This window comes from Argentina silus, assembly GCF_951799395.1.
Source record: "Argentina silus genome assembly, chromosome: 20".
Classification (NCBI taxonomy): domain Eukaryota; kingdom Metazoa; phylum Chordata; class Actinopteri; order Argentiniformes; family Argentinidae; genus Argentina; species Argentina silus.
Genome location: NC_139674.1, coordinates 6,726,438 through 6,750,990, shown reverse-complemented (window position 1 = coordinate 6,750,990; position 24,553 = coordinate 6,726,438). Strand labels below are relative to the sequence as shown.

Below are 24,553 nucleotides of genomic sequence, written 5' to 3'. Positions count from 1 at the left end.
AGAGATTGTGTGTGTGTGTGTGTGTGTGTGTGTGTGTGTGTGTGTGTGTGTGTGTGTGTGTGTGTGTGTGTGTGTGTGTGTGTGTGTGTGTGTGTGTGTGTGTGTGCGTGTGCGCGTGTGTGATGTTTATGTATTTTGTGTGTGTACCGACACTCCGTGTGAGTGAATAAGTGTATGCACACTGTATGTTTAACCTGACTGTGTGTGTGTGTGTTTGTCCAGCTGCACAAGGTTCTGCAGGTGTCAGTTCTGGTGGTGGAGCTGCTGGATACAGGATCTTCAGTCATGGTCAGCCTGGAGGACGGCTGGGACGTCACTACTCAGGTATGACGCACCCATACCCACACCCACACCCACACCCACACCCACACCCACACCCACACCCACACCCACAGATATCTATGATGCAGCTGTCTCTCTCTCCATGGTCTAATGTGCTCCATCTCCCCCCCCCCCCAGGTGGTGTCTCTGGTGCAGCTGCTGTCAGACCCCTACTACCGCACATTCGACGGCTTCCGTCTGCTGGTGGAGAAGGAGTGGCTGTCGTTTGGCCACAGGTTCAGTCACCGTGGCGCCCAGACGCTAGCCAGCCAGAGCAGCGGCTTCACACCGGTCTTTCTGCAGTTCCTCGACTGCGTGCACCAGGTGTGTGTGTGTGTGTGTGTGTGTGTGTGTTTGTGTGTGTATATGTATATGTATGTATGTGTCACAACCAAGATTATTCTCATCTCTCAAACACAGGTTCTGTTTTTCACTATATGTTGTGTGGGTGTGGGTGTGTGGGTGTCGTGCCCGTGTGTTTCCTGTTTTGCCGGGCCAGTGACGTGGCCTCCGTGGCTTTATCACATGCAGGATGTGTCTGACGGTCTGGGGTCTGAGCAGCCCTGTATAGATTTATGACCACCAGGTCTGCAACGGCCCCCTTTTACCCAGCAGAGCTATTATTACATGGGGCTGTATCTCTGAGAGCATCCTCTCTCCCTCTGCTCCTCATTGTCTCTCTCCTAGGGCCTAGACTGCCTCAAAATAGGCTTCATGTGAACCATGTAAACAGCAGGGAGATAAACTGGGAAAGGGTTTTACTGAATGCAATGAGCTGAAGTGGTTGTGTCGTTGACATGTTTGTTTAACACACTTGCTTGAACGTCATAGCAGTCCAGAAATTCAAAGCTTTCGCAACCCAGCTCCTTGAACCCTTGCCTTGACACTTGAGAGAGTGCAGAGCGTCAAGTTTTGAGTGGCTCAAGTTCAGGATGCGTATCTGAGGTCAGGAAGTGGTGTCGATGCGTAACGTTAAATTCTGTCCCCCCCCCCCCCCCTTCTCTCTGCCTGCACAGATCCACCTGCAGTTCCCCATGGAGTTTGAGTTCAGTCAGTACTACCTGAAGTTCCTGGCCTACCACTACGTGTCCAACCGCTTCAGGACCTTCCTGCTTGACTCAGACTACGAACGCATTGAGCTGGGTGAGCCCTCCTTCTCTTATACAAACCGCTTCAATGTGAATGCGTAACATGACGCATTAAACCACCAGAGTTTGTGGATGACTTGTGGATGACTGACTGACTGACTGACTATGGCATGGTTTGTTTTGGGGATATGGATGAACCCCCCCCCCCCCTCCCTCCCTCCCTCCCTCCCTCCCTCCCTCCGTCCGTCTGTCTGTCTTTCTCCAGGTGTGCTCTATGAGGAGAAAGGAGAGAGGAAGAACCCGCAGGTGTGTAAGTCCGTGTGGGATTACATCGAGCGGCTCAACAAGAAGACGCCCATCTTCTTCAACTACATGTTCTCCCCGGAGGACGAGGAGGTGAGCGGGCCTGGGGCTGCTGCTGTGAGCCTGGGGCTGAAGTTAGCTGTTAGCTGATCGTATCTAAACTGGTTTATCAAAGATGTCACATGGTTGCCTAATATATTGCTCGATATACACAAGTTACACAAAAGTAAAAAGGCGTCACAGGCAAACAGTTGGGAGTGAATATTACATTTGCTAGTGCCAACGAGCTACGTCTCTCAATGTGTTTTCTCCTGTGTGTGTGTATGCGTGTGTGTGTGTGCGTGTGCGTGTGCGTTTGTGTGTGTGTGTGTGTGTGTGTGTGTGTGTGTATGCGTGCCCCAGGTGCTGAGACCCTACAGCTTCATCTCCAACCTGAAGGTGTGGGACTACTACACGGAGGAGACCCTGTCCGAGGGTCCGTCGTACGACTGGGAGCTGGTGGTGAGGGGCCGGCAGGAGAGGCTGGCCGAGGAGGTGCCTGACAAACCAGACACCACCACTCCCAAGTCCCAGCGCCACGTGGTCTGGCCCTGCTATGACAGCCGCAGCAGAGTGGTGCCAGACGCCATCACCAAACTACTACAGGTCAGTGGGTTCGTCACACACAACCTCTCTCTCTAAAACACACACTCACTGCATGGCCATCAGTCTACAGCCGGTGCTTTTTTTTTGTTATGTAATACACTATGCTATGTGATTCTTATCCGTTCTTTCTCTAATTGTGTGTGTGCCTGTGTGTGTGCCTGTGTGTGTGCCTGTGTGTGTGCCTGTGTGTGTGCCTGTGTGTGTGCCTGTGTGTGTGCCTGTGTGTGTGCCTGTGTGTGCGTGCGTGTGCGTGTGACCCCCCAGGATCTTCAGAGTCTGGAGGCTGAGCTGGGTCAAGCGACAGAGAAGTGGAAGGACACCTGGGACAAGATCAAGACCACCCAACGAGCCGAGGCCAAGCATGAGAGCAGGGTGAGTCACGATGGTCAACCAGCATCTTAGCCAGGGTTGCACTGGGTTTTTACGTTGACTGACACAAACGTACTTCTTGCTGATGTTTTGGAGTCTTGTTATATGGTGTTCCACTGACCTCTTGTGGTCGGTTGGGAGAATGCAGCTATTTCATGTGTCAACTGTTACTGAATTGCTTATCTAATGCATGACATCCTTCTCTCGTGTTTCTTTTTCTCTGTCTGTGTTCCTCTTTTTCTCCCTCGACGTGCTACACCCCACCCCCCCCTCCTCCTCCCTTTCTTCCCCTTCTTTTTCTCTCTCCAGCAATCGTTCTCCAGCTCCTTGCTCATGTCGTCTAACCTCAGTCACCAACGGCGCTCTCAGGGGGTTTACCTGCAGGAGAGTGGGGTGGGCTCCTCTATTAACCTGGCCTTAGACTGCGAGGTCAGCGCCACCTCCACACCTGTGGCCGGGCGCCCCAGCACCAGCACTCTCTACAGCCAGTTCCAGAGCACCGAGAGTGAGAACAGGTCTGTACCCGCTCCCCAGGCTGCCAACGGGTCCTGGTTCTCTCTCTGTTCTCTTGTCACACTGGCCATCTGTGTCTTACTGTGTTCTTTTGACCTTTGACCTCCAGGAGCTTTGAGGGGATCCTGTTTAAGAAAGGTGCGTTGCTGAAACCATGGAAACCCCGCTGGTTTGTGCTTGACAAGACCAAACATCAGGTATGAGCAAGGAAGGAGGATAATGATGGTCATGATGATGCTAATGATGCTGTTAAACATGGCGATGATGATGATGATGATGATCTCGCTCTCGCTCTCCCCCTCTCCCCCTCTCCCCCTATCCCACTCTGTGTAGCTGAGATACTATGAGACCAGGCAAGATAAGGAGTGTAAGGGGATGATTGAGCTGGCAGAGGTAGAGTCTGTCATTCCAGGGACCCCCACCATGGGAGCGCCCAAAAACATAGAGGAGAAAGCCTTCTTTGATGTAAGTATGCTGAGCCTGAAGGTGTGTGTGTGTGTGTGTGTGTGTGTGTGTGTGTGTGTGTGTGTGTGTGTGTGTGTGTGTGTGTGTGTGTGTGGACATGTTTTTGTCTGTGAAGGCTGGGTAGTTGTTTGTGCCCTGACGAGCGTTCCTCTCTCTCCCTCCATGGCAGCTCAAGACGACCAAAAGAGTGTATAACTTCTGTGCGCAGGACAGCATGAACGCACAGCTGTGGATGGACAGTGTTCAGAGCTGCCTCTCAGACGCCTAGGGAGGGGCAGGTCTCCACAAGGACAGGAACAATCCAACCAGGAACGAATGAGCAGTGCTGAAGCACCTGATGGACATCTCTGCCGGCCAATCACAGGAGCTCCTCCCCCCAGAAGGAGGTGGGATCGAGACAGAGTGGGAGGGGCCTTTCCACAGATGAGCTCCGTTCCGCGTCGGTGGTGTTGAACTGATGATGTTGCGTCACAATGTTTCAGTGTTTTTGTTATAAAAAAAATAAAAAATTGATAAGAAACAAAAATGAAAAAAGAAAGAGAGAAGTCCCCGATGACCACTCGCTGTTGTCTCGCCACGTTGCTGCAGCCTCTCACCGCCGTAGTCCGACCACTATTCGCGCTGGATGTCTATATGCAAAAATGGAGCTTAAAAAGAAGCATGATGTTCGTTGTGCAAGTCTGAAGGACAGTTTCTCACCAGACTAACCTAACCTGGGGCCTCCAGCATGGACCAGCATGCAGATCTAGCCAGACCCTCCATCTCCTAAAGACTACAAGCCCCCCCATCCCTCCCACTATCCACCCACATACACACACACACACACATACATTTAACCCCATACACTCCAGGAAGAAAATAATGATGAAAAACATCCCCCCCATCCATGCAGAAGATCCTGTCTGTCATCCACGGATACAGGAAGTCAGAGATGGTGTTTCCTTTAACATCGCAATGAAACCCTTCTCCATCACAACGTCACTCTATCTGTGCCACTCTGAGACGGCCATTTTGGGAAGGATCCAGGCCCCACAGCCTGATGTAGCGGTTTCACCCCCCCTCCCCCCCAGTGAGTTGGACACTCACAGACCCCCGCCACCCCCACGCCGGGTCTCTCTAACCCCAGACACATCGCAAGGGAAGTCCTCTCAACGGTTCATGAAGGATTTTTTTTTCTTCTGCTTATCCATATTTTTTTTTTCCCTCACTTAAATTTGTATCAGAGAATATATCCTCCAGTCCTCCGTATCCCCCCCCTCCCTTCCCTGAGCAGTTGATGATGATGATGATGATATACTGTGAAAGCCGTTAGCCCTCACGATCAATCCAGGAGAATGCCAGTCGGAGATTAGATTCTCAATCCGCCGGACACAAGGATTCTGTGGAACTTCATTAGAGTGTTTACAAAAGAAGCTATGGACAGTAATTCTCTAGCTACGTTCTTCCTCTATATTTCTAATCAAAACAGATAAAACCACTATTAACGTTCAGAATTTTAAGGGATGCTGAAGGAAAAGGAGGGATATATTTTGTTGTGGTGATTCATTTGTGCCCCTCTGCTTCTTAGGTCAATGACCGGACCAGGAGAGGAAACAGGGTATTTCAGTTATGAAAGGCTAGGCTAGGCTATATTTGAGTTATACTGTACAGTTTACAGGACTGTTAAATTGTGTTCTAACAAAAAACAGACCTTGATCAAATACATGTGTCAAATACTTAAGCTGTGGTTGATTTAGTTTGCCTGGTATAATGGAATAGTCTCAAAAGTCGAACTCCACTCTAAGTCATGCACAACTAACATACTTGACGTGTATTTGAGCCAGGTCTGCAAGTCACATATACCATTTTCGGGGAATACAACCTCACCCAGAGGGGTGTATTAAAGTTGGAGGCAGTGTTCAAGGGTTAGGTCACATTAAGATTAACAAAATTCAGTGTTTTAAATAACACAGCAGATCAGTTAATCCTTGACACCAGTTGAGTAGCAGGATGCAGCCAATTGTATTAAAACGTTAAAAAGCATGCGTAAAATATCCTCCTAAGCTGTTTACCTATTCAATTTGATGGTCTGTAGGGCAAAGTCTAGCTCCTGGAAACTCCTCTGAGTCACTGTGTGTGGTAACGGTGATCCTTCAGCCAGTCCCAGCTCTCTCTCCGCTGCGCTTCTGTCTAAACCAGTGTTTTTAGCTAGGACCTGTTACCTTCTAGTCTAAAGCTTGTATATAGAGGAGTCGATGTCTGTTAGCCGTGTAGAGAGGGAATATGTTTAGCTGGACTTAGCTTTGTGAGATTGCAATTGTCACCTGTTTTTTTTATTCTCCAGAACAGTGTCGGTTAGCCCTTGTTTTTAGCCCCCCTCCCCTCCCGCCCCCCCCCCCCCTCACAAAACACACACACAGACACACCGAACACAGGCACACACATTCTCCTTCTCGTTAACACAAACATTGCCGTGTAAAATATGGTTATACTGCTGTCTTGTTGAACATAAAATTGGAATTGTAGATTTTTGTGTCTAATAACTCCTTTGTATATACTACTCAGATTTGTATGTAACGTTTATGGTAGTAATTTATTTAACTTTGTCTCCTCAGTAAGAAGTTCCTCAACCACCACTTTTATTTTTTAATTAGGAATCCAATGTGCCATTTGTTTATTTCTGTATTAATGTGACTAATGCTACTACTTTTTGGAAAATTTGTTGTATAAGTAAACCCTCAATGTCTTTTTTTAAACATGGTTGTCCTTCCCCAATATCAACCCCGAGCAAGAGTGGAAAATGTGTGTTTGTATGAGCAAGAGCTAGCTTCCCTAGTGAAGATGGGGTGTTTTTGAAGAGTGGCTGAATTTCAGTAAGTTGCTTACCTGTGCACTTGGGGTGTTTGCAACGTCACTCATTGACACACAATTCAAAAACCCAGCTCACCCTATTTACTGGAGTCTATTTAACTCTCCTGATTTGAGTAGATTTACATCAAACTATGACATTCATCAGAACAATACAATTATCTTTTTATTATTTATTTTTGTTATGTTAATTTTTTCTAATTAGAAATTTCCTTCTGAGCCGGGTTATGTTGTCAATCATGTAATATATTTTTTAGAATTAAAACAAAAACACTGTGGGTTTAAACGTCATTGGTTTGGTCTGTGTATGTGTGAAAGAGTTGTGTGAGGTTTAACTGGTATTTTGAGATTGGCGATGCATGTTAATAGTGATCAATTGTAAGTGACACAAGCATTACATGGGTCAATACAAGGACACACCACCTGGTAAGACAAGACCAGAGTCAAGAATGAGATTGATAGTTAGCTGTGGTGACTGAGGAGATGAGCAGAGGCAGGACCGGATGGTTGGATGACTGAATGAATCATTCTGTATCTATGCCCTTGATGGTTGGCTGCTGTATGTCTCTGTCCAGAGAGGCCTCATAGGGGTATTTAGTGGTCAATGCTATGGGCAAGGATCACCAGTTTGAGCTCTTTATATAGTCTCCCTGGGGCCAATGCGGTCAGGCTTGGCTGGTGAACCAGAACTCAGACAGACCGGGCAGTTTACTCGACACACGTTGTACAAAAATGCTGTCACACAGGACGCAATATTATTTTAACTATTCAACCCCAAATAACCTTGAGCTGAGATGACTGACATGACGTATATACACTCACCGAACACTTTATTAGGAACACCTGTACACCTTCTCATGATGGAGGTGGTGTAATGGTGTGGGGAATGTTTTCCACTTGATCCACGCCCTGTTCAAATGCATCGTCCCCTTCCTCTCCTGAAGTGATACAGCATTACTGGGTAGGTAGAGGGCACCTGGCTCATCATCTACCAAGGTCAGATCAGCAGAATAGTGAAGGAAGGAAGGATGCATTTTTCAAGTATTGATACCAGGCCTTTGGTATTCGTATGGTCAACCAGACACTTTAATTTCAAATTTGAACAATGATCATAGAACTTCCTAGCTGTCAACTGATTAAGTTAGTACACTAGAGATGTCAAGTATTTCGCAGAACCCATTATGACCCTCTGAAATCCTGCTTTTCAAAACGACAGCATCACTCTTCTGAAGCAAGGGCATCTCCCGCCCTTGTAGGTGCTGAGGAACAATGGAACATAGACACACAGTAATCTCAAGATTGCTTGTAAAATTACTTTAAATGTAGATAATATTTGAATATAGGTAGATAATGTTTGGTTGATTTAAGGGGATAGCAACAAGAACTTAAAGTCAATACAATCAGAAGGTCTCAGCTCACTAGCTAGGTCAACAGAGAACCAGTTATACATGCAATAACATAAAACAAAGACAAAATCAAAAAACCTCAAATTGAGATTATATCCAAATTAGTTTGCCCATAAGTATCCCGAATGAGTCTTGTCTTTCTCTGACAACACTAAAAGATGATTTTCAAAAAATGTTTAAATTTAATTTTAAATAAAATGGCTAATTTGTCATTATTGCACATGAGCAGAAGACAGTAATACTATAGAACTCTGTTCCTCGACCCACCCTAACTCTTTGATGGATTCTCCAGAAGCACTTAAAAACATTCAGAGAACTGGTGACGTACAAGAATAAGAGGGATGTTTCCACAAAAACAACCCCCCCCCCCCCAAAAAAAAAGGCTTGGTAAAAACCTTGATCTGAGTGAGAAACAGACAAGATGGCCAGCAGAGATGAGGGTTGAACACTTACATTGTGCTATAATGTACAGTTAATGGCTGCATAAGTGCTTTTTTAAGCTCAAGGAAAAAAAAAATATTTCAAAAAGGTATTTATTGTTGAGGCATCATTTCATTAAAAGTTAACCTGTGCTATCTGCCTGGGGGCAACGACGCAACATCCCTACCACTCAGGTCCAACCGTTTGTGAAAGAACAAGAACAATCCTTCAGGAAATAATAATAAAAAAAAAAAAAGGTTTTTACTCCTCGGATTCTGACGTTAAAAGATCACTGCTACATTAAAACCGCACGTATTTATGTGCAACATCAGAAAAGGCTTTGAAGACGATTCCTCTACACCTCCGTCTGTTGGTTGGTTTTTACGCCTCCTCATTATTGGTGTTGATTGGCAGTGTCCAGGTCCAATAACATGGCAGCGTGATTCAGTAAAACACCATGGGTTGCAGTGAGGTTAAAAAAGGGGTCACTCTGGAAGTGGCACAGTCTGTGGCATCTGTCCAGCTCAGGGCTCTGGTTCTGATGCCCTCAGACAGGCCCGTTCACCGAGACCTCTGGGGACTGTGGTGTATCCTCTCTGGAAGGAGGGAGGGAGAGAAGAGAGGAAAGACATGGGGAGGGAGGGGTTAAGGAGTACAGACCACAGAAAATAGACAGACAAAGGACATTGCACACATTGCAGAGCCTTTCGTCCTTTCCTGGCTTACTAAAAATAATTCACAGTAAATATTTCTACAGGCACACAACACTGGCACCAAAAACTCCTATTGTTCAGCGTCCAGATGTGAGTCTTGGCTCTGGCTGTTTCGAGTAGAAAACAGGAAAATGTGTACTTGTCCACTCATGAGCATGTATACAAAGTTGACTACTGGTAAATGCAACAGCGTTACACTGTTATGACAGCATGCAGTGCACCTAAGCAACCTCATATACACCCCCCCAATTTTTTTTTACAGTGCACAAACACCCAGGTACGTACTTCCTGTCTGTCTGAGTGGTGGGGGGCGTGCCTCCTGAAGGCTGCTGCTCTGGGACCTTTGGGGGGGTGTCGGAGAGAGACAGCTTCTCCAGGGACACTGGGTTCTCCTCACTGAAAGAGATGGGAGGGAGAGGGAGAGTTGAGGTGTTGAGTGCTGTACACACTCTTAATGAGCACAGGACATGGAGAAAGTTATCAGCCTCCTTAAATTAGACTCTTGGCAGCCTTTAATGGATTGAACTTCTCTCGCCCTTCTCCGTAACTGAAGAGTGTTGTGTTGGATACCGAGATGGATTTGTATTCAATTAAAGTCGATCATTTCTACTTATCCCAGCTAACGTATACAGTATGTTGACATTGTGTCTTTGTGAAACACGGTTCATGGGAAGCTCCCTGGATTTTCTCTCGACCAAGAAAAACAAACCGACTGAATCCAGGCCCAGTCCAGTCTATAATTACTTCCATCTGGTAATTATGTTACAAATATAGATGTTTATTTACATGTGCACTATCTTTCTGAGCGAGCCTGGACTTCTTCAGAGAGGTTTTGCATGACCAGGTGTTTTTACAGTGAACCGGAGAATACTGTCTCTCTCCACGGGTTTTTAGTTTCCAACCTTTTAACGTCGGCTTTCTTGTTGGCATCGGTGCTGGCGGTTGCCGAGGCGGCGGTTGCCGAGGCGGCTGCAGCGGCGGCGGTCTTATCGTCCTCCTCGCTGTCGGAACCCCCAGAGGAGCTGCTGTCTGAGGCCACGAGGGGCGCCTTCCTTGCCTCTCCCACTGGCCACGCGCCAGGAGAGGGGCTCACCGCTGAACACACACACACACACGTTAGTTTATGACTACAAACATGTGTAAAAGTCGTCGTGTTCTGAGTGAGGTTTGAACCTCATCTGCATGCGCACACACACATCATCTAATCTGCACACACACACACACACACGCTCCTCTGCTCACCACTCTTGTCCAGGCTCTGTTTGGCTTGTTTATCTACATCACTGCTGCCTGAATCCACAGGAGAGCTGCATCTGGGGCCCTTCTCTGAGCTGTAGAAACAGGTGGACAACACCGGACCAGTCACACTTAATCACATCATGCACTGAAGTCAACCACATCATTCAAAAAGGGAAAAACACCAATCAACATTACCGGTATGTTTGAGTGAGATTCAGTTATGTTGTGTACCCACCTGTTGAAAGGCTGGAACTCAGTGAAGTTGGCCCAACCTCCTGTCCCCACCTGTGTGTCTCCCCCACTCCCACCTGGGGAGTCCCACCCTGCAGGGGCCGTGGGTGACGAGTTCCCCCCAGCATCGAAGCTCGCTGTCCAGCCTGGACCTACACGCACGCGCGCGCACACACACACACACACACATTGAGATAAGAATAAGGGAGGACAACAGGTCTAATGACATGGTGTTTTCAAAGTGAGTGGTAGGTTAACAAAGTGCCAGACGTACTGGGAGTGTCCTTGCTCTCCTCCGTGCTGCCTGTGTCTGAGGTGCTCTGTCTGGAGTCCTCGTCCTCGTCTGAGCCCGACCCGCGGTCCCTCTCCCGCCCCCCGTTCTCCAGACTGCTCCTGGAGCTGCTCTCTGAGGTGTGGGACACCCCAAACCTGACACACGGGGAGAGGGAGGGAGGGAGGGGGGGGGGGGGGACATGAAGAGAAAAGGGAGAAATGTTTATCATCAAGAGAAAATGGATCAGCATAACCTCTCCTACAATGTCATTAGTTCATACTCTGGAATCCATCTGTAGTCTACCTGGTTCTGGATTTGACTTGTGCATAGTTAATCTCCTTCTCCTCCCAGATGTCCTCCTCCTCTTCAGCATCGTCAAACTGGCGTATCCTCTCCTTACAGCAGGCCTCGAAGGCAGCCGCGTTGGCCTGCATTCACACAGAAAACAAACAGATCAGCATTTCACTTTGACGTCATTATGGAGGTTGGTAGGAAAAACAACGGAATACTGAATACATCGACAACTTACACTGTTATCATCAGCATCTAGATTGAAGTTTATTTCGGCAATCCGGTCAAATGTGGCACTAAGTGAGGGGGAGAAAGCATGGTGAATGCCAACTGCCAAATAGTACATTTCAATACCACCGCAACAAAAAGCAGCCATTTGTTGGAGGGATTTACCATGGATAACCAATTTGTTTGAGGGATTTACTGGTTATTGAGCTGTATTTCATTAGGGGTTGGGTAAAAAGACTTCAGAACTCACTTGATGTTTTCGTCATGCTCACTGAATTCCTCATCGTTGAACCCAAACTGATCCACAAAGTTGGCGGTCATCTGTTGGATCTGATAGTCAGAGAAAGCCTGTAAAAATCACATGAAACTTGAGTCATTACACACAACACTGGTTGGTTGCAGGATTGGGGGCCAGTTCCTTTTCAATTCCATCAATTCAGGAAGTGTTTTGAAACTCCAATTCAATTCCAAAACGTTTTATTTTCAGTTTACAGTAGATGTCAAAAACACACAGTTGAGTGGCTGAATATTGGAACATACAGTATACCCTGATACTCAGGTTTTTTTTTTTTTTTTCAATCTATCAAAATGACCGAAATAGGGAATCAAATTCACTTCTGAAATTGAAAAAGAATTCGCCCCAACCCTGGTTGGTTAGTGAGTATTATTTTACCTTGCGGGCACTCAAGCGCGTTGCCATGGAGCTGTGGGGCCCACCTACCTGCTGGAGTGACAGGTCGTTGGGGAAGGGGCTCTCCATGTCATCGTCCTCACTGGAGGAGTGGAGGTTATGGGTGCTCACCTGGGACACAGGGAACACGCCAATGCATCATTGACTGTGTGACTCCAAACATGAGCAAGTGAGATGCGCCATATAGGTGAAATGTGTCACAAGGAGTGTGTGTGTTTGTGTGTGTGAGAGAGAGAGAGAGAGAGAGAGAGAGAGAGAGAGAGAGAGAGAGAAATTGTGTGTGTGTGTGTGTTTGATATTGTACTCACCAGTTCCACGGTGTTTCTCCTGTTGGTCTCTCTCAGGGTCTCGTCTACAAAGCTCTCCCAGCGTCCTCTGCAGTCCTCTGGCAGCTCTGCAACACCACAGACCAGACCAGTTCAGACACCTGCTCCACCTCAGCACACAACTCTAATAGTAAAGCTCACTCATTAAGAAACTGCATCCAAACATTAAAAAGTTGCACCCTCAGTGGCCATGATATGCAACATGGTGCAATATTCCAAAAGCGTACTCTGGAGGGTTTGTGCAATTCACTCAAAGGAGAGGGTCTAACCATCTGGCAGCTGACCTAATGTGCAGGCACACACACAGACGTACCTTTGATGAGGTCACTGATTTGGGACTGGACCGGTCCTTTCTCCAGGTTCTGTACCACCATGTTGGCGATCCTGGTCAGGTGACCCATGTTACCTCTCCTCGGGCCACCCTCTGCCCTGAGATTCACAAGCAGATGCAGTTATGACCTTGACGAAAAAAACAATACTGGCCAAGACCATCATGTGACGTTACACAAACCTGAACAGGTCTGACATGAAGAGACTTACTGTATCTTATCATTCTCCTCCCAGGCATCCAAGATCCTCTGTACCAAGCGACACTTCTGGAAGAGCTGAGGATGGAGAGGAGAGGCCATTAGAGGGGAAAGAGGAGAACATGGGTGTAGACAGAAGTTTTAGAAAATACTTGAAAAAGGGTTGTTGAGAGACCAAATAGAAACCGACTTTGTGTTTACACCAGGTCTCTGAAGGGCTTTAAAAAATATCTAGATGCAGAGCTACCAAGCCACGTACATGTGCCACCAGGGCATTGTGGAGGGAAGTCTCTGGGTCGCTGGCCTTGGCTGGCTCCCCTCTCCCCCCCGCCTCCTGGTTCTCAGGGCCGCCAGCTGCGGGCTTCTCCTCGTGGTTCTGGAGGCCTGGGATGGGCCGCTCCTCTGGGACAGAGTGGTTCAGGATGGACGCCACACACAGCTCCACTTGGAAGTGCAAGAAGTTATTCCAGGAGTACTTAAAGAACAGATCCTATGGAGAGAGAATGAGAGAGAGAGAGAGAGTGAATGACAGATGGAGCAAACAAGAGCCAGATTTGTCCAAGAGATAGGGAGTAAATTATAGGGAATGTAAAGAAGAGAGGATGAATGTGTGTGTGAGAGAGAGAGAGCAAGTGACGGAGTGTGTACAAATGACAGAGAGACTGAAACAAAGAAGGGGCTGTGTGTTGAGCCGCACCAGTAGCAGGTCCATGGTGGTGAGCTTGCAGAGCTCCTGACAGATACTGGGAGTGCTGGTCTGCAGCAGGGCGGCCACCAAACGGGCCACGTGAAGGCGGGCGTTCCCCAGCGGCTCCTCCAGGACGCCAACGCTCGTCAGTATTGCACTTTTCTGCACGCGGAAAAAACATTAGCAATGCAATAAACTTCTCACCGCATTCATTCATCACCGTGATTGATTTGCCACTGCCTCCTGGTCTTACCTTGGGGGGGTTCAGGAGAAGCTGCTGGAAGTCCTTTATATGGGGCTCAATGGCATGTAAAATACTGCTGTTGACAGTGTAAGACCTTTCATATCCCTGAGAATACAGATCCATCAGCCCCTCCAACCTGGGGGAGAGTGAGAAAGCGACAGAAAGAGAGCGAGAAAGTTAGAAAAAAAAAAGAAAAAAAAGGAGAGTTGTATACAGAGTTGATGGATGGCTGAGTTTCTAGGATAGTATGTCTGTTCGACTCACCCTGACCTCCTGGTCTCCAGTAAGGTAAGTAGCACTTGAGTTCCGTTAACGATGGAGGCCTCGCTCCTCTCCCCCTCAAACATGGTCTTCAGGAGCCCCGCCACGCTCTCCTGCCTGAAACGCACAGAGATACAGATGACAGTTAAATACTTCAGCTTCGGTAAGTCTCAATCCTGGAACAACTGATTCAGGATAAGCTCTCTATACCCCAGCCCTAAACTCAATCATTCAGTTGAGCAGCGAAGCCGGACTTGGAGCAGTTGTTAACCGCAGGGCCAACTTACGACTCTAGCACAGTCAATAAGGGGTCTGCCTCCACATTCTCCTGCATCTGATTGGCCTGGTCTCGACTAAGGCGGATGATGTCACAAAGTGTCTGGGACGCATTTGATTGTCTCTGCAAAGAATACCCAAACAGTCAACCAATCAGAAAGTGGCATGTAAATCAGTATTCATTTCTGTTCATATCAAACCATCGAAGGAAAAGAGACCTCAATATCAAACTGCCATTTCCAGGTGCACCGTTTTAACAGGCTCTGAGACACTCACCTCCTCGTCTTTGCCAGTATGGATGAGCTCTGTGAGTCTCTGAATCAGCTTCTCCTCGTTTAGCCACTGAGAGAAGAACATCAAAAGTACATCAGGGAGTATTAATACAAGGCTTTCAAATTAATTCTGAAATGAGAATTGAGAAATGTGAGACCACTAATTGTATCACACACACTCTTCTCTTTCACACACACACACACACGCTTACATTGAGGACCTCCTGCCTCAGGGGGGCAGGCTCCACACAGCTGATGAGGCGAAGCAGCAGGTCCATCATAGCAGAAGCGTCAATGTGTTTCAGCACCAGGCCAATGAAGCCATCCTTTTTCCTCAGAAAGGAGATTACCTAGAAAGAGAGACATTTGGTGAGGACAAAACAGGCCAATCTACCTCTGCCCTAATAGCCACCTGTTTCCTTTTTGGGCCATTAGGTTACCTGCTCTGTTTTCCTTGCGATGAGGTTGCCGATAGTCTTGCTGAAGAAACTGGCCAATAGAGGGTTGAGGAGCGGGTCCTGTTCCAGGAAGTGGTAGAGGGTCTCAAGGAGCGACTCGTCCCCGCCCAACTTGTCATTGATGAGGGACACATCTGATGTCAGGAGCTCACAGGCGATGTTAGGAAACCTGTGGATGGGCAGAGGGGAGGGGAGGGGACAACACAACGTGAGAGGGAGGAGAAACAGTCATTAACATACAGTGTTTGTGTCTTGGAGTAAAGTGCACCATGAATACATTCATCCTTGAAAAACTCAACCAATGAATTTTGTCTTGTCTATTTTCTCAACTCAAGAGTGTGAGTGTGTGTGTGTGTGTGGTTCACGGTGGTGGGGGTTGGGTACTAGTCTGGATGGCACTCACAAATCCACACAGTCATTGATTGAATGATTCCAGGGATTCCAGCGATGCATGCAAGTGTCATGAGTGAGGAATGACTGCTGAAGTGGAGGGATGACAGACATAGATAGATGTCTGTGATGTCTGTGTTCTGCTAAGATCTGACAAAGATCAAACCGCAAAAACCTGCTGTGCTCATTGTCTTGTCAAAATTACTTTTTGTATTTTTTTTATTATCAGTTGTCAACATGCATGTTAAGACTGTGCATTCTATTTTATAAAGCTCTCAATGTGAAACGCACAGCATGTCGTTCAATAGGGTTTGGGTTAGTCTGTGGGTAAAACAACCAACACTTCATTCATACCTAGCCGTCTGTGCTTTAGTTTGTGCTTGAGCAATTCTCAACCTAAAATATTTAAAGATGACTCTCTGTAGAGAGGAAATATCTATGGGTCTGGGGTGAGGACCATGTCCCAAACACTGACGGTTCTAGGTTTTTATTAAGAAGCAAAAGTCCATTCTTCTATTTCTAAATATATTTCTCTAACCCATTTATTCACCTCATTTCTCTTTACAAATCATGTTCACTCCATCCTGCCTTCCCTACTAAATCCTCTTCTCTTTTTCTTACTTGAAGCGGCTCTTCTCCTCCAGGTCAGCAGGGGGCTCTGTGGTGATGAGACTGACTAGCTCCTGCATGCAGTGGTCTTGGGAGAGGAAGAGTAGCAGCCTGCGGTTCTGGGCCTTGCACTCCTGCAGGACGTCATCCTCCTCCATCAGCTCCCTCAGCGTCACGTCCTCCCGGTCCAGCAGCTGGTCGATGTGGGAGGTGGTGTGCAGGTCAAACTTCCAGAACATGCTGGCCGCTGGGACGGGGGGCACAGCCCTGGAGCCGAGGAGAGGAGGGGGGGGAGCAGAGAGGGGACAGGGAATCACGGTTAGGAGGAACGCCAAATGGAAAAATGGGGGGGGGGGGGGGGGAATTGTATGAGGATGATGACGAAAACCAGGAGTGGAGGGGGCCAGAAATAGGGGGAGAAGAGATGGGGAGAGCAGGGTTGAGGCACAGGTGCAGGTGGGTAGGTTAGAAGGGGATATAAACAGGACATTAACAAACAAATAAACCCAAAGATTAAGAAAATAAGTGCTGGAACATCTAAAATATTTACAATATCACTAACACCATGTCTACTATACGAGTCCAGACTAGAACAAGGCATTATCAAACGTATCACTTTTCGACATGTCCCCAGTAATTGTGCATACCAGTGGATGAAACGTGGGTATCTTTAATCAGACCTCCCCCACAGGCAGGCAGGCATTTGTGTTTGTGCAGACGGCAGAGAGCGTGGCGAGGCCTGGCATTTATCAGCATGGGCTCCTCTTAGAACACGGGCCTCCTTAGTACACAACACACTGAGGGGCTCACCATAACCTGAAAGAGTGAGAGAGAGAGAGAGATTACAATACCAACAGATGATGTAAAGTCCTAAATTCATAGGACCTTACGTCAGATCTCAAAGTCAACATTAGCAGGCAGTCTTGCTGTACTTCTATGCTCATATTCAAACACAACTTGATATGTAAGATACAACCGTTCCACAGATTAACTGTACCGGAGCTACTCTCCTTTAACACTGTAAGCCTACATGGTTACTGTAGTAACGGAGCTGAATGAGGTGTGCCTTGCTGCCATGAGGTCATAACCTGGCCTCCTAGCAGACTGGTAGTGAGAATTTTTAAATGAAGGGTTTGACTTTTTAAATCTTAGCCTCAGGCAGCCTAACCCCGTCAACCTGCTCTATTGCTTTCAGTTTTATGAATGACACAATAACATGAGGTGCAAGACGTAGCCTGCAGTGACTTGCCTTCTGGTTTCTAAAATAAGATACCGGCCCACCACACTATTATCAACTAAGTTGAACAACATTAAAATAGGCTAGCCTTTTTTGGAATGCTCAGTGCTGTCAACAACACCAACAATAGAAGAACTTCAGCAAACCTAATTAGGCTACTTGAAAACAGTAGCAGTGGCATTCAGGTCTACACAAGGGAGAGAGTCACTGACAAATGAGCAATGCCGTACAAGACATGCTGGCTGGAAAGACTACACAAACAAAATTCCAGTTGCCTGCTTTAAGTCTTGTGAGGCTCTTAAGAAGTGAGATTCCATGTATTCAATGACCATACTGAAATGGATTACACCAGCTACAGACAACATTTAAGGTGAAATTCCTGTTCGCTCAATGAGTGAACACAGGACTTAAGCTACTCCTTCTCTTTCTTTACTAGCGTTAGCTAGCGGTGAGGTGGTTTAGACGAGTTTCATTCTCTAACATTACAAGGACAGTTAAACATTGAGTTGCATCGTCATTTCACAGCTGCCCACTTTAGCATAACCAATTACCGCAATGACTTCTGCTGCCTGTACATCTCAAAACCAGATGCGGTGTTTGTGTCCGGTGCATACGCACGTAGCCTACACTACATACACTTACTACTCCTTCCTGGACTCCCACTCAGACACCACTTACATGAATATTGAACAAGTTGTGGTTAGCTAGATGTATAGCTTCACATCAGCAGCACACACACAGACTGACTTGGCTACAGGCACAATACACAAGCCTCATCAGAAAATAAGGAATGTGTTGTTATGTTAAGTAGCCTCTGTTACAAATGATCTAATCTAATAAAGACCATCGAATATGTCAGAGGTGACAAATCAAATCTGCTCGATTTAATCAACAAAAGACAAATGTGCTGGGGTGTGCAACACACCACTGACTGCCCCATCACACAAGACAACTGAAAAAGGAAATCCAAGTGCTTCCTCCTTTTTCCTTTTTTACGACCCTGCCCTGCACATGCAGCAGCGTCCATCTGGCATACATTTACAGAGCACACACTGGTGCAACAATAACCCTTAGAGCGCTCCTCTGTGGACACTTAACAGGAAAGCAAAAGCTTGACTTTTCATCTGAAATAGAACTCACCAGGGGCAACCTCGACAAAACAGTTCACTGGCGCATATAATAACCGATGAAAAGGGGAACAATGGTTGAAGGGCGAGCAAATGGATGTTATGTGACCCAACAGCAGTCTGTCATTAGGGAAGTCAAGGGCCTGGGGCAACACAATCAGGGACAGAGCAATGAGAGGGCAGCGCAGGTTGTGTGACATTCCAAACCTTAGAAACAGATACCCACCTTTAGTCCTAGATATATCCAAATTGACCCCAAGCCCCTGATACGCCCTATGCACTTGTTCAGATCTCAGGGGATTTAATAAGTGTAAGCGATATTATAATTGAACTCAGCAAGGCGTAGTTCAGTAAACAGGTACTTTCTAAAACTTGTGGTGAGGTTGGTTCCTAGAGAATTGATCCTTTGATTATATATTAACTATTCACTTTCCACTGCGTAAAATGTGATGCATTCTTTGTCGGAGGTTGTAAACCAATATCAGCAATTTCACTGAAGATTAATATTAGCCATTATGAGATGAGGTCTATTTTCACTCAAGAGTCTGTCTGACAATGCAGGCATAAGTGTATCTGAGAAACGTAAACTGATATGTGGTGGCCTTGGTAAGAAATGTTCATCAGCTGGCCAGTAGTGGAAGCTCAGATTTCTGTTTACTTCAGTCATAAGTGAAGCACTAGTACAAGATATACCTACCAGTACTTATGCTATAGGCATTCGGCAACATGACATCTCTTGGTAAAAATCTATTGACGGTGCAATCAATCCTACTCTGCACTAGGTTGAGTTGGGTTTATTTGTTCAGGACAGGAATAACTAAGGTGCCATGTAAATTAGTCCATTACCTTTCAATGTCCATATGCACATATATATCTACCCAATTCATGAAAATTGTCAAGTGCATAAAAGTGTCTTTGCAATAGTAATTTCCATTGGTGACTACGAGCATGTTAGACATCTTGAGAACGAACTTCTCTTGTCTTGGCAACTTCGAATGGCTGAACAACACAGTATGGCCAGCTAACGCTTAGGCCATTAGCAAGCTAATTCAGTTAGCCAAGTTCACCATATCTACCTAGATAACTGAAGGCGTTACAGAATCAGCTGTTTGGAAACCTCAGTCGCCAATGACCATCATTCCTGCAATTTGGCGTAGATACCACATATTTTAACCAACACTACTGGTGGCTTGTTTAGATTGCTCGATTGGGAGCAAACTTTGTCGCCGCTCACGGCTAACTAACATTAGCATCAGACCCGTTCCACTCGGAGGCAGTTAGGTACTAGCTTGCTAAATAAAGCGTCGCCGTGTTAGCAGAGCTGCCTACAGCAGCTTAGTTAGCAAGTTTGGTAAACGACTGCCCGGCTTCAGAAACTTAACTTACCTTGTCGTTGACAGCTTGAAGTCCACTCTTCTGTAACAGCTATAATGTAGCTAGCTAATGCCGTCAGCTAATAGCTTGCCAAAACTGGATTTGTTTTGATAGGTCTGACTCTGGCTGACAAGCAGAAACAAGCAGTATCTGTCAACCCCAGTGGTGCGGATGTTACTAGGAGCTAGCTAGTTAGCTAAGCGTCTCTTGTCAACGGACAAGCAATTACCTCATCTTTGTACCATGTATTTGTAATAATATAGCGCACTCTCTATTACATTCGCTAGCATAGGAAATTAATTCAAACGCTAGCTCCTTTCATCTAGCATGGGAAGCAGGAAAAAGTCTACTCGTTCATATTTTCGAATCAAAATGGCGAATATTGTCTCGGTAGCGCGCAGCAGACTGCCGCTCGGGTGCACGCATTGACTTGCAGAGTGTTCTCCGATGGTCGCTGTGATCAACATCTACCATCAAAAAAGGAAGATTCAATATAGAAATCAAACGCTATTTGCATGGGATAGGGTGTTTTTGCTCCATGTATTGTTTACATGCATCTATGCATTTGTTGTCATGATTTTTTCATCGTAACTTTCCCCATCAACGACTTTACCAATATCAGCTTCTTCCATGGTCAATGTTTTTGACTTGGCGTCATGTTGCAAATAAACGTATTCAAATTCACTGAAAATGAATTACATTGGCATGATTAGCGTGTCTGCTCCTCTGTGAAAATTATATTTTTCCCACAAGAGTGTGCTAGAACTACACTGTCAGAAACTTTTGCTGTTAGACACTATGTATGTTTTTACTCATCATTCCAAACTCAACACAAACATAATGTAGCACAGAAAGCCTATGGTTTGCAAACGTTGCATTCAGAGATTGTATAACTATCTAACTAGTGTGTGGTGTGTGGAAACGAGATGCGTCGCTGCGCAGCCTGCGCTGCTGCTGAACCGACCAAACCAAACCAAACCCACCATTTCCCACACTGCATTGCGCTGAATCATGGACCAAAGTGGTAAGCGACAGAAAAGTAATCTCTCTGTTATGTAGTTATTTGAAAGCATTTGGCTATTCATATTAGCAACGCATACGTAGGTAGCTACATGTACACCTCCAGCACAATCGTTTTTGCATGCTTACGCCTTGCAAGCCGAGTAACGTTAAATGGAGAGTAATTGCGGCCTTGTTTCTTTTTGCCCTCGCTAACTATCCGTCGTAGCTAGCTGGTTAGCTGATCAGTTAGCTACATAACTAATAAATGCGTGAGTATTTTGTTGGTTCTGCCAGAAGAAATTTAAGTTGATGGTCAGTTACTTCCTGTTGCTTTGAAAACTCAAATCTGAGTTTGTCAACTTCTTCATAGTAGCTAGCTTACTGGAAATGTATTATTATGCATGTTTGGTATTTGATGTCAGACCTAACGATGTGGCAGAGGGGTTAGCAATTTTACACACATGTTTATCGTTCATTCTCCACAGACAATGACCTACAAGGCACGGACGGTTCGGGGAGTTTGGGGGGCCCAGATGTCCGCAGACGGATCCCCATCAAACTCATCTCCAAACAGCCCATCAGGAACAAACCTGTCACCCGGACACAGAGGCCCATGAGCAGGCTGCCCTCTAAACCCCAGGCTGGGGATGAAGGTACAAGGTTGCATACTGTGTTATGGATGTTGCATTTCCATAATTAATGGTGGTGAGGGGGATCTGCCTAAAGGCAGCACAGGAGTAGATTTTTAGCAGTTGATATTTCTATATGGCAAGACTGTTTCTTCGTTTCCAGAGAACTTTGGCTTCAAGCAAGAGGAGAGGTTTGACTGTGGTGCCAAGGCTGGTGATGTGTTTGCAAGTCAGCGGAGGTTCCCCCAGCAAATGTTTTGGGACTTTAAGGTAGGTCTGCTTTTAAATCGCTCCCCATCATCTCTCTCACTCCCCATTGCTCATAATCATCTTCAACTCTCTCTGAATCATACATGTATTATTCCTCCATTGTTATTACATTGACCTCTTGGCCCTCGCCTCCACAGTTGAATTTGATTGGGGAAAAGGATGACATCCCAGCTCACTTCTGTGACAAATGCGGTCTGCCCATAAGGATCTATGGACGCATGGTATGTGTCTGAGACTGCAGATCTAATATTGTAGAGCAATATGCTTTGAGTACAAACTCTAATGTCATTGTTAATATCTGCATTACCTTTACAGATCCCTTGCAAACATGTGTTCTGCCATGAGTGTGCTTTGCTCCATGAGAAGAAGGGAGACAAAATGTGCCCAGGGTAAGCATCTTTGAAAATTAGTTTTAGTCCTCCTCTCCATATTACACTAACCACATGGCAGCTGTATTGCCTGCCTGTGTGGTCATTCATAATATATATATGTATATATATAATAATATAATATATGCCATTTAGCTGACGCTTTTATCCAAAGCGACTTACATTGGAGTGACTGCATACATTTCAGTATATATGGTCCCAGCAGGAATCAAACCCACAACCTAAGCGTTGTTAGCGCCATGCTCTACCAACTGAGCCACAGAGAACCACATTCATAACGTGGTATCTCACTTGTTGCACTGTCTACATGTAATTGTTTTTGAACTTAATAATGATGTACTGCACTCACTGTATGTGCTGTTGCTGCATGCTGTACTTTTCTTCTTTTTTTTTTTTTAATACTAAACTCCATTTTGTGCTCAGTCTCACCCTCTTCAGCTGCACAGACCCAGTGCAGCGCATTGAGCAGTGTCTGCGGGGCTCCCTCTACATGTGCAGCATTGTGCAGGGCTGCAAGCGCACCTACCTGTCGCAGCGTGACCTGCAGGCTCACGTCAACCACCGCCACATGAGGGCAGCCAAGGCCTTGGCAGGGCGCTCAGAGCCCCTGCACCTGCCTCCAGCCTCTGAGGTGCCTGACCGCTTCCGCGTGCCCCCACCTCACCTGCCCAAGAGCCACGTGCACCTCCCGCCCCCCCTCCAACATGGAAGTCACGACCCCTACAGTCAACCACCGCTGGCCTCCCACGACGCCCCTCCCCCCTCCTCTGGAGACATGGGATCCTCCCGAGCTCTCGCTCAGGAGACATTCCGCATTGCCACAGTAACAACGCGCAAGCACAGCAACCTCATCACTGTGCCCATCCAGGACGACTCAGGCTCTTCTTCCTCCTCTTCCTCCCGTGACCCCCTCCCCCCTGGCCCAGGCCCGGCTCCGCCCCCCCACCACCACCCTGGGGATTACCCTGGCCAGCCTGTAGGGTCCCACCCCCACCACATGATGGCGCCACCACAGCAGCACTATGGCCCTCCCCCTCCTCCCCCACCACCTATCAGCCACCCCATGCAGCACCCGCCCCAGGGTTCTGGGACACCTCATATGGTGTACAACCAGGCCCCTCCCCCACCCATGTCCTCCGCTCCTCCTCCTATCACTCCTCCGCCCGGGCACATCATGGGTCAGATGCCCCCCTACATGAACCACCCTCCCCCAGGGCCACCACCTCAACATGGAGGCCCCCCAGTTAATGCCCCCCCACCCCACCACTACAACCCCAACTCCATGCAGCAGTTCCCTGAAGACCAGGGCACGCTCAGTCCCCCCTTTAACCAGCCAGGGGGGCTTAGTCCAGGGATGTGGCCTGGCCCAAGAGGGCCCCCTCCTCCAAGGATGCAGGGCCCCCCACCTCAGGGCCAGATGCCTGGACCCCACCACCCTGATCAGTCACGCTACAGGCCCTATTATCAGTAAACTCTTCAAAATAAGGAGCGATGTATGACTATGATTCCCTATTCCTTGCCACTGGTTTAAATAATGTGATTTTGAATCTCTGGATTCAGTATGACTGTCATTTGGATACAAAACTTTAAAAGACTAATCTGTTGTGAATGTAAGCTATGTATGTTGTTCATGTAAAGAAACTGTACCAAACTGATATTGACTGTCAAATGAGCAGAAGTACTTTTTTTTCATAGCTCATGTAATTGTCGCCAATGAACAGTTATCTTGACAAATTTTGGTTTGATGACATCTCAATAAAATTTTTAGCAAAGACTTAAATCTCAATTATGCTTGACATTACTTTGGAATATTCTACATGTTTCACCCATGTCAATTGCTTTGAAATGAGTTGTTGCCACAAATGCATGCTATACACAGTGGGGTGAGTACATAGAAATGTTTACAGAGAAGCACCAAACACACTCACTCATAACTGGAATGAGGAAACTAGTAGAAAATAAACACATTTTATGAGTGGCTATGTAATTGTCTCAAGGACATCTCCCCTACTTTTACTCACTGTAACATTTGTGACCCATTTGTGACCCAACTCCAGTTTTTAAGCATGATAGTTGTGCTATTTCATAACTCACATGTCCAAGCGGTGTATTTAGTTCTTTCAGCATTTGTGTGAGTGATATTGTGTTACAGCTGAGGTTCTTACAGTGGAATCATATACAGTAAATATTGTGGTATTTGTTGAAATGAATGCTCTCCTCTGTGTGAAGTTGCAGGATCAGTCATCTACAGCTTGGTCTCTGACACCTGGAGGCAAAGATTCTGTATTAGACTTACCTACTACTTTTATTTTAATATAGTTTTTTATATAATGGCAAGAGTCATATCGAAGTCAAATTGATTTTAAGTTGACTTCCTCATACTCACTATTATTCCCCTATTTCGCAAGCACAGTCCTCCATTGTTTGTGT

General features: G+C 46.5%; 3 protein-coding genes across 8 annotated transcripts in view; 2 read left to right on the top strand and 1 right to left on the bottom strand.

Annotated features, from left to right (window-relative positions):
* The window catches only part of sbf1 (SET binding factor 1), a 43,594-nt gene extending 36,752 nt beyond the window's left edge, over nt 1-6,842 (top strand). For all 3 annotated transcript variants that reach the window (XM_083692370.1, XM_083692371.1, XM_083692369.1), the window contains 10 exons: nt 223-324; nt 460-645; nt 1,338-1,464; nt 1,675-1,805; nt 2,115-2,357; nt 2,622-2,729; nt 3,036-3,241; nt 3,349-3,436; nt 3,573-3,704; nt 3,874-6,842. In XM_083692370.1, the coding sequence (XP_083548496.1) occupies nt 223-324; nt 460-645; nt 1,338-1,464; nt 1,675-1,805; nt 2,115-2,357; nt 2,622-2,729; nt 3,036-3,241; nt 3,349-3,436; nt 3,573-3,704; nt 3,874-3,972 (1,422 nt within the window). In that variant the 3' untranslated portion in view covers nt 3,973-6,842. The remainder of the gene's footprint in view (nt 1-222; nt 325-459; nt 646-1,337; nt 1,465-1,674; nt 1,806-2,114; nt 2,358-2,621; nt 2,730-3,035; nt 3,242-3,348; nt 3,437-3,572; nt 3,705-3,873) is intronic.
* Nucleotides 6,843-8,662: 1,820 nt separating this feature from the next.
* ppp6r2a (protein phosphatase 6, regulatory subunit 2a) lies at nt 8,663-20,191 on the bottom strand. 4 transcript variants are annotated; one of them, XM_083691681.1, is made up of 24 exons: nt 19,846-20,191; nt 16,743-16,911; nt 16,108-16,362; nt 15,079-15,265; nt 14,851-14,988; nt 14,643-14,708; nt 14,378-14,490; nt 14,094-14,207; nt 13,839-13,965; nt 13,595-13,747; nt 13,157-13,387; nt 12,911-12,975; nt 12,684-12,799; nt 12,353-12,438; nt 12,027-12,155; nt 11,604-11,701; nt 11,364-11,421; nt 11,138-11,262; nt 10,835-10,989; nt 10,565-10,712; nt 10,333-10,421; nt 9,993-10,185; nt 9,376-9,486; nt 8,663-8,973 (listed from the first exon to the last, which is right to left on the bottom strand). In XM_083691681.1, the coding sequence occupies exons 3-24, from the start codon at nt 16,332-16,334 to the stop codon at nt 8,925-8,927; spliced, it is 2,778 nt and encodes a 925-aa protein (XP_083547807.1). In that variant the 5' UTR covers nt 16,335-16,362; nt 16,743-16,911; nt 19,846-20,191; the 3' UTR covers nt 8,663-8,924. The 4 variants fall into 4 exon arrangements, with proteins under 4 accessions (XP_083547807.1, XP_083547808.1, XP_083547809.1 ...); XM_083691682.1 differs by having other exon boundaries at nt 11,604-11,683; XM_083691683.1 differs by having other exon boundaries at nt 12,075-12,155.
* Nucleotides 20,192-20,777: 586 nt separating this feature from the next.
* On the top strand, nt 20,778-24,106 carry cbll1 (Cbl proto-oncogene-like 1, E3 ubiquitin protein ligase). Its single transcript, XM_083692562.1, has 6 exons — nt 20,778-20,857; nt 21,321-21,488; nt 21,628-21,734; nt 21,872-21,955; nt 22,050-22,123; nt 22,547-24,106. Exons 1-6 carry the CDS (start codon nt 20,845-20,847, stop codon nt 23,592-23,594), a joined length of 1,494 nt encoding a protein of 497 aa, XP_083548688.1. The 5' UTR covers nt 20,778-20,844; the 3' UTR covers nt 23,595-24,106.
* Nucleotides 24,107-24,553: the final 447 nt, after the last annotated feature.

Excerpts from the sequence above, each read along its gene's own strand:
- ppp6r2a (XM_083691681.1), bottom strand. The coding sequence starts at position 16,334 with ATGTTCTGGAAGTTTGACCTGCACACCACCTCCCACATCGACCAGCTG. Across the intron at positions 15,266-16,107 it reads GAGGAGAAGAGCCGCTTCAA|GTTTCCTAACATCGCCTGTG; the intron begins GTAAGAAAAAGA and ends GCCCATCCACAG. Across the intron at positions 10,422-10,564 it reads GAGTTCCAGCCTTTCAACAG|CTCAGAGAAGGGCCCCAGAT; the intron begins GTGGGTACACAA and ends CTGTTTCTACAG.
- cbll1 (XM_083692562.1), top strand. Across the intron at positions 21,489-21,627 it reads ACCCCAGGCTGGGGATGAAG|AGAACTTTGGCTTCAAGCAA; the intron begins GTACAAGGTTGC and ends CTTCGTTTCCAG. Across the intron at positions 21,956-22,049 it reads TAAGGATCTATGGACGCATG|ATCCCTTGCAAACATGTGTT; the intron begins GTATGTGTCTGA and ends TTACCTTTACAG.